This window comes from Cherax quadricarinatus, chromosome 2 (assembly GCF_038502225.1).
Source record: "Cherax quadricarinatus isolate ZL_2023a chromosome 2, ASM3850222v1, whole genome shotgun sequence".
In the NCBI taxonomy this organism is placed as follows: domain Eukaryota; kingdom Metazoa; phylum Arthropoda; class Malacostraca; order Decapoda; family Parastacidae; genus Cherax; species Cherax quadricarinatus.
The window spans coordinates 40167768-40176460 of record NC_091293.1 but is presented as its reverse complement, the minus strand read 5'-3'; the positions used below and the strand labels follow the sequence as shown (position 1 = coordinate 40176460).

At 40.7% G+C, this 8693-nt stretch overlaps 1 protein-coding gene across 4 annotated transcripts in view; it reads left to right on the top strand.

The window, feature by feature from the left end:
* The window catches only part of myo (growth/differentiation factor myoglianin), a 380702-nt gene extending 372368 nt beyond the window's left edge, over positions 1 to 8334 (top strand). For all 4 annotated transcript variants that reach the window (XM_070087896.1, XM_070087887.1, XM_070087878.1 and 1 more), the window contains exon 4: positions 7532 to 8334. In XM_070087896.1, coding sequence (XP_069943997.1) covers positions 7532 to 7924 — 393 coding nt within the window. In that variant the 3' untranslated portion in view covers positions 7925 to 8334. The remainder of the gene's footprint in view (positions 1 to 7531) is intronic.
* Positions 8335 to 8693: the final 359 nt, after the last annotated feature.

The window sequence follows — 8693 nt, the reverse complement described above, 5'->3', positions numbered from 1 at the left end:
AGGGAATTGGATCTGTGCTCCAGTTCCCCGAATTAAGCCTGAATGCCTTCCACATCCCCCCCAGGCGCTGTATAATCCTCCGGGTTTAGCGCTTCCCCCTTGATTATAATAATAATAATGTAGTTGTTGGAGGGAGCAAGTCTGATTTCACAGCCCGTTAGATTATCCCAGATCATGGCTCCGTCAATGAACTTTTTGTCCTGGACTCCAATCTTGTTCCTAAGATGTTAAGGGAGAATCGCTGCTACAAGCTTTCTGGATGGAATGCATGAGGACAGAAAAGCAGGTAGCGCAATCTGTGATAACTTGCGGACACCAGTGGCTCCTAGTCTCAATGGAAGTGTAGCTTGGTCCCACTGCCCATCTTCTAGAGTAAGGTTAGTATTTTCGTAAAAATCTGCCTCAGAATACCGTTATATTCGTGCAGTATAAGGTGCACATTTTATGAAATATGTCAACCTGGGCAGACTCAAGCACTTTGTGAGAAGGTACAAGGCATTGTGGGTGTCAAGATTGCCTATTCGTTGTTCCATTCTCCTCAACTGTTTCAGTTTCATCCTGAGAATTGTGTCAATGGCACCGTTTCCCGGAGGTGCTCCAAGCAAGACGCTATTTGTGGGGGCAATGACTGATGTTCCTGGTAGTTTTGATCTCACTGCATCTACCACTTGTTGACTGACAGATGATTTCACATATATAAAATGATCAGAGTTATAACCTTAGCTGTAGCAGCAACTGCAGTATTAGCTACAGCATTAACTGCAGCATTAGCTGTATCATCAGTAATTAACATTTCATTGAGATATACATAATATACACGAGATAGACATCCATTATCATACATTCATAAACATATTACGATCACCAAAAAAAAGACATGCGATTACAAACAGAAGATGCTATAAAATTATGTAGTCGTCCGAGTAGGAAAAGTAGATCTAACAAAAATGATCCCAAATGGATGAACAATAGATTAAAACATCTCATTGGTCAAAAGAGAGGCATATATAGGCGTATCAGAAGAGGGGATGGGCAGTTAAGAAATCAATATATTCAATTAAAGAGAGAAATAAAGAAAGGAATAAGAAAAGCAAAAAGGGACTATGAGGTTAAGGTCGCAAGGGATTCAAAGACTAGCCCAAAAGGGTTCTTTCAGGTATACAGAAGTAAGATTAGCGACAAGATTGGCCCACTTAAGAGTAACTCTGGTCAGATCACTGACAGTGATAAGGATATGTGTGAAATTCTAAATTCCTACTTCCTCTCAGTTTTCACCCAGGAAAATACTAACGATATTCCTGAAATAATAGATTACGTAGAACAGGATGATAATAAACTATGCACGATTGCGGTAACTAGTGACATGGTCCTCAGACAATTAGAGAAACTAAAACCTAACAAATCCCCAGGTCCTGATGAACTGTTTGCAAGGGTGTTAAAGGAATGTAAAGAGGAACTTAGCATACCTTTGGCTAATCTTTTTAACATATCACTACAAACTAGCATAGTGCCTGATAAGTGGAAAATGGCAAATGTAATACCTATTTACAAGGCAGGTGACAGGTCCTTGGCTTCGAACTATAGACCAATAAGCCTTACCTCCATAGTGGGAAAATTTATGGAATCAATAATTGCCGAAGCAATTCGTAGCCATCTTGATAAGCATAAATTCATTAATGAATCTCAACACGGTTTTACAAAGGGGCGTTCCTGTCTTACGAATTTACTAACTTTTTTCACTAAGGTGTTTGAGGAGGTAGATCATGGTAATGAATATGATATTGTGTATATGGACTTCAGTAAGGCTTTCGATAGAGTTCCACACCAGAGGCTATTGAGGAAACTTAAGGCACACGGAATAGGAGGAGAAATTTTTTCCTGGGTAGAGGCATGGCTGACAAATAGGCAGCAGAGTTTGCATAAATGGGGAGAAATCAGAATGGGGGCACGTCACAAGCGGTGTTCCTCAGGGGTCAGTGTTGGGTCCCTTGTTGTTCACAAGTTACATAAACGACATAGATGAGGGAATAAATAGCGACTTGTTGTTAGGTAAGACACATATGCAACAGTTAGACAACTTTATTCCGAAACGTTTCGCCTACACAGTAGGCTTCTTCAGTCGAATACAGAAAGTAGGCAGGAACAGTAGAGAAGTGAAGACGATGTAATCAGTCCATCACCCTTAAAGTCGTAGAATTTGAGGTTGTCAGTCCCTCGGCCTGGAGAAGTTCAGTTCCATAGTCAGGAACTATCTGAAGATCAAGCGACAGTGCGGAGACTTAAATACTGTCGGAAGGAGAGGTGCAGGGTAGTAGTAGTAGTAGTAGTAGTAGTAGTAGTGAGAGGCAACTGAGAGGTCATGTCCCTCTCAGATCCAACCCTTCTCACTTGAAAAGCTTGTCCAAGGTGTTTTCTGTACCAAGATGCCACGTGTTGCAGTGTCTGACAAGATGAACATCAAAATGGTATACAATACCGACAGGTTGTTAGGTAAGACACATATGCAACAGTTAGACAACTTTATTCCGAAACGTTTCGCCTACACAGTAGGCTTCTTCAGTCGAATACAGAAAGTAGGCAGGAACAGTAGAGATGTGAAGACGATGTAATCAGTCCATCACCCTTAAAGTCGTAGAATTTGAGGTTGTCAGTCCCTCGGCCTGGAGAAGTTCAGTTCCATAGTCAGGAACTATCTGAAGATCAAGCGACAGTGCGGAGACTTAAATACTGTCGGAAGGAGAGGTGCAGGGTAGTAGTAGTAGTAGTAGTAGTAGTAGTAGTGAGAGGCAACTGAGAGGTCATGTCCCTCTCAGATCCAACCCTTCTCACTTGAAAAGCTTGTCCAAGGTGTTTTCTGTACCAAGATGCCACGTGTTGCAGTGTCTGACAAGATGAACATCAAAATGGTATACAATACCGACAGGTTGTTAGGTAAGACACATATGCAACAGTTAGACAACTTTATTCCGAAACGTTTCGCCTACACAGTAGGCTTCTTCAGTCGAATACAGAAAGTAGGCAGGAACAGTAGAGAAGTGAAGACGATGTAATCAGTCCATCACCCTTAAAGTCGTAGAATTTGAGGTTGTCAGTCCCTCGGCCTGGAGAAGTTCAGTTCCATAGTCAGGAACTATCTGAAGATCAAGCGACAGTGCGGAGACTTAAATACTGTCGGAAGGAGAGGTGCAGGGTAGTAGTAGTAGTAGTAGTAGTAGTAGTAGTGAGAGGCAACTGAGAGGTCATGTCCCTCTCAGATCCAACCCTTCTCACTTGAAAAGCTTGTCCAAGGTGTTTTCTGTACCAAGATGCCACGTGTTGCAGTGTCTGACAAGATGAACAGGAGACACATATGCAACAGTTAGACAACTTTATTCCGAAACGTTTTTTTCCTGGGTAGAGGCATGGCTGACAAATAGGCAGCAGAGTTTGCATAAATGGGGAGAAATCAGAATGGGGGCACGTCACAAGCGGTGTTCCTCAGGGGTCAGTGTTGGGTCCCTTGTTGTTCACAATTTACATAAACGACATAGATGAGGGAATAAATAGAGACTTAGCAAATTTGCTGATAACACCAAAATAGGCCGTCCAGTTCATTCTAATGAGGACACTAGAGCACCCCAGGATGATTTGAATAGATTGATGCAATGATCGGAGAAGTGGCAGATGCAGTTTAATATTGACAAATGCAAAGTTCTAAATGTTGGACAGGTAAATAACCATGCCACACATAAACTAAATAATGTAGATCTTAATACTACCGATTGCGAAAAGGATTTAGGAGTTCTGGTTAGCAGTAATCTAAAACCAAGACAACAGTGCATTAGTGTTCGCAATAAAGCTAACAGAATTCTTGACTTCATATCTAGAAGTATAAATAATAGAAGTCCTCAGGTTGTTTTTCAACTCTATATATACTTGGTTAGGCCTCATTTAGACTATGCTGCTCAGTTCTGGTCACCGTATTACAGAATGGATATAAATGCTCTGGAAAACGTACAGAGGAGGATGACAAAGATGATCTCATGTATCAGAAATCTTCCCTATGAGGATAGACTGAGGGCCCTGAATCTGCACTCTCTCGAAAGGCGTAGAATTAGGGGGGATACGATCGAGGTGTATAAATGGAAAACAGGAATAAATAAAAGGGATGTAAATAGTGTGCTGAAAATTTCCAGCCAAGACAGGACTCGCAGCAATGGTTTCAAGTTGGAAAAATTTAGATTCATGAAGGACATAGGAAAGCACTGGTATAGTAATAGAGTTGTGGATGAGTGGAACAAACTCCCGAGTACAGTTATTCAGGCTAAAACGTTGTGTAGTTTTAAAAATAAGTAAGATAAATACATGAGTGGGTGTGGGTGGGTGTGAATTGGACCTGACTAGCTTGTGCTGCTGGGTCTGGTGCCGTGCTCCTTCCTTGAGTGCAGGTGACCAGACTGGGTGGGTCATTGGGCTAATCCGGGGGGGTGGATCATTGGGCTAATCTGGGGAAGACAACATGGACCTGCTCCGCATGGGTCAGTAGGCCTGTTGCAGTATTCCTTCTTTCTTATGCTCTTAATTATTGCAGCAGTATTCTCTGTGTCTGTAGCATAATCTGCAGTAGTATCAAAGTAGCCTCAGTTCTATTTCCAGAGAGTTTAAATAAAGGAATTGAATCGTTTAATACTTTAATTTAAAAAAAATCTGTAGAGGTGGAAAGAGACAGAAGGTTACCCTGGATATACTTTATAAGTAGACTGAATTCATCATTAGAATACATCGTGTTCCGCAAATTTGCCTGCTAGGCTGGGTTTACACAGGTTCACAGTCGCTTTGATAATATGAGGAGTGTAGTCTGGGGAGTGCATCTACAGTACAGTACAATCTTGGTGTGTAATAATGCATATGCTTTGAACAAACATATAGCATCATTACTACACAATTGAAAAGGCTTGGCTTTCCTGTATGATTTATACACAATGGTAAAGCAAGGAGTAATGCTAGGCAATAATAATGAAAGCAACGTCCTATTTTGCATCGATCCAAAATCCTGTCGAAAATCTACATGGTGACCTTAATTTGTCACATAAGTGAAAAAAAAAATGTCTTGGTCCTAAAAAAAAATAACAAAAGCAAAACGTAATTGGTAATATTTTATTAAAGTGACTAATAAACTGAAATCATATTGATTAACTGTAGGCTATACACTCAGTGGCCACTTTATTTGGTACACCTGTACACTTGCTCGTTAATGCAAATATCTCATCAGCTAATTACGTGGAAGTACTTAGCTGCCTAAAAGCATGCAGATATGGTTAAGAGGTTCAGCTGTTCTTCAGAGCGAACATCAGAATGGGGAAAAAGTGTGATCTAAGTGACTTTGACCGTGGAATGATTGTTGGTGCCAGACGGAGTGATTTGAATATCTCAGAAACTGCCGATCTTCTAAGATTTTCTTGCCCAATAGCCTCTAGAGTTTACAGAGAATCCTGTGAAAACATTAAGTATTCATTGAACGGCAGTTTTGTGGGCGAAAACGTCCTAATAATGAGAAAGGTCAGAGAAGAATGGCCAGACTGATTCAAGATGACATGAAGGCGACAGTATCACAAATATCCAAGTGATACAACAGTGATATGCAGAAAATCATTTCTGAATGCACAACACATCGAACATTGAAGTTTATGAGCCACCGAAGCAGACCACACCGGCTTCCATTTCTGTCAGCTAAGAACAGGAAACTGAGGCTACAGTCGGCATAAGCTCACCAAAACTGGACAGTTGAAAACTGGAAAAACGTCGCCTGATCTGATGAATCGCGATTTTTGCTGCTACATACAGATGGTAGTATCATAATTTGGCGTAAACCTTCGGTATGAAGTAGAACGGGAGATTCACAGCAAGAATGTGAAGACAGCAACAAATCTGCAGCAACTACATTATGTTATCATGTCAAGATGGACCAGAATCTTTAGGGAATGTTTCTAGTATCTTGTTGAATCCATGCCACGAAGAATTCAGGCTGTTCTTGGGGGCAAAGGAGGAGACCCAACCCAGTACTAGAAGGGTGTACCTAATAAAGTGGCCACTGAGTATATAATAAACAGAAATCATAATGAATATCCATAAGAAATGTAACACCTATTCAGAAAGTGAATTGCGGTATCGTCGGAGACGAGTCAGTAATTAACGCGGTCCCTGGCACAGCAGGATTTTAACGAGCTCCCCAGATCAAGGTGATGTAGATGACAGACTACATATTATATCATGCTCTGGTTGTAGGTGGTTTCTCTATTTTGTCCTTGTGACCGTGACTGCTGACAATCCTGCCTCACACAGGAAAGTTGTAACAGAGTGAAGAAGCACTTTCAAGGATTCACCTCCAAGAATCTGCTTTATTTTGTAAACTTTGTTCCTGAATGAACTCGGTGATTCTTTTTTGCCTTTTGAAATCATTATAACGTGTTTCGTCATTCTGAATGTTGATGAGCTGCTGCTGGAGTTTGCTGATGTTGAAAATATCATCAAGAAAGTCCTCAGGTTCAACTCTGAATGGGTTTCTTACCCAAGAGTGCTTCATCACAGTCTCAAACTCTGTGATCAGCTTGGAAATATGTTCCACGATGATGCTTTTCACCTGGATGATGAGTGAAAATGTTTCGACCTTCAGATGTGCGTTCAGGGATGGACATGCTGCTGTCTTTACAGCCTCAGTTTTACTCTTGCACAACTTCAATTTCCTCTTGAATGCTCTTAGTATCTGTGACAGACCAACCAGCGTCTGGTCGCGACCTTGCATTGAAATGTTCAGTAAGTTAATCTTAGCATATGTTTAGGTTTAATTATGGTTTAACGTAATTGTAAGTTTATGTAAGATTAAGTGTGTTTCAGTTTAGGTTTAGGCTCGTCACTGTAAACATGAATAGCTCGATGAATTTAAATTACAGAATCGTGGCTGGAATAATTTACAACTAACCCACAAATTGGAAATGAAACCACATGACATTTCTGTCTATCCTGAGTCGTTATCAGATAGTAAGATTTATCTCCATTTTGCGGATGCTTCTTTACTATTAACTATTAAATTATTATAGACGACATAGAAACTTTTTAATATGGTCTTGAGCAGGTTATGTTTCTCACAAGATATTCAGGATGGTTAATATGAAACGTCAGCTGTCGTTTCAAAGTCATACTCGATTATTTTATGGGGAAACAGTACAACACAATGTCTCTCTCGTATTTTTTTTATGTGATTACATGTCTGCAAATTCCCTTTAGCTCTTCTTGTCCCATAGAAACATTTGAGGCTACACCTGAAGTTGGGGCGACTTATACATCTCAAATGCATTTAAACATTTAATATATTGAGAAACAATGACAGTATTATTTTTACTATTTTTGTTGACATGAGTAGTTGTCTTAGGTATTTTTACCGAAGTTCACTTGTAGATGTTACCCACTGGATACAAGCCTAGCCTCATAAATTCAAGCTCACTAGAGGTAGTCAATTGGAATAGAAGCACTAACCTATAACATGCATCCGCAGGCGCCGCTGCTGGAGATCCACACAGAGGAGACAAGGAGGAGTCGCTCTCGACGCAACAGTGGGGTCAACTCCTTTTGCACTACTAATAACAAGGAGACTCGGTGCTGCCGCTACCCAATGGTCGTCAACTTTGTCGACTTAGGTTGGGACTTCATCGTCGCCCCCAAGGTATACGAGGCCAACTTTTGTAACGGTGAATGCCCTTTCCTTTACGCCCACAAATACGCCCACACCACCCTCATGCAGAAGCTCAACAGCACCAGCGCCAAACACGGCCCTTGTTGCGGTGCCAGAAAACTTTCGCCCATGAAGATGCTCTACTATGATCATGACCATAAAATCAAATTCGACACCATCCAAGATATGGTAGTAGACCGCTGCGGCTGCTCCTAAGCCCCTCCACGGCTCCACAACTAACTCGTTCTTTCCAATAAAGATCTGTGATGGAGAGTAGATATAAATTAGGCTAGTATTCCAGTATCCAGTCCAAGCACATATTTTTTACTGCTCTCATTAGAATTAATGATAAAGTCCAGAAGCTAATTAATACAGCTAGTGATAATTAAAATGCAATATGTCGTTGTTACACATAAACTGCCACTTGTCAGTCAAGGAGCCTTCTGGGGCTGGCCTTTTGTGCCCTGGCTACCACGGCCGTCTCACCTCTCCTCAGAACATTAATGATTTTGGCCTCTACTGTCTTGAATGTTCTCTCGTTGTAAACAAGTTCAGTGAATGCATAGACAAATGGTGATAAAACTTTCGGATATATACACAATCACACACACACACACACACACACACACACATATATATATATATATATATATGTATATATATATATATATATATATATATATATATATATATATATATATATATATATGTGTGTGTGTGTGTGTGTGTGTGTGTGTGTGTGTGTGTGTGTGTGTGTGTGTGTGAGAGAGTGTGTGTGTGTGTGTGTGTGTGTGCGTGTGTGTGTGTGTATCTGTGTGTGTGATAAAATTAAGACACATGTGCAACATCTGGGTATCTTTATTGTAGACGTTTCGCCATCCAGTGGCTTTATCAATACAAATTCTAGGACATAACTTGAAGACAGTAGGACTATGTACAGAAGATGAGGTAATCACTCCCTCAACCTAAGAGTAGGAGTAGGTAT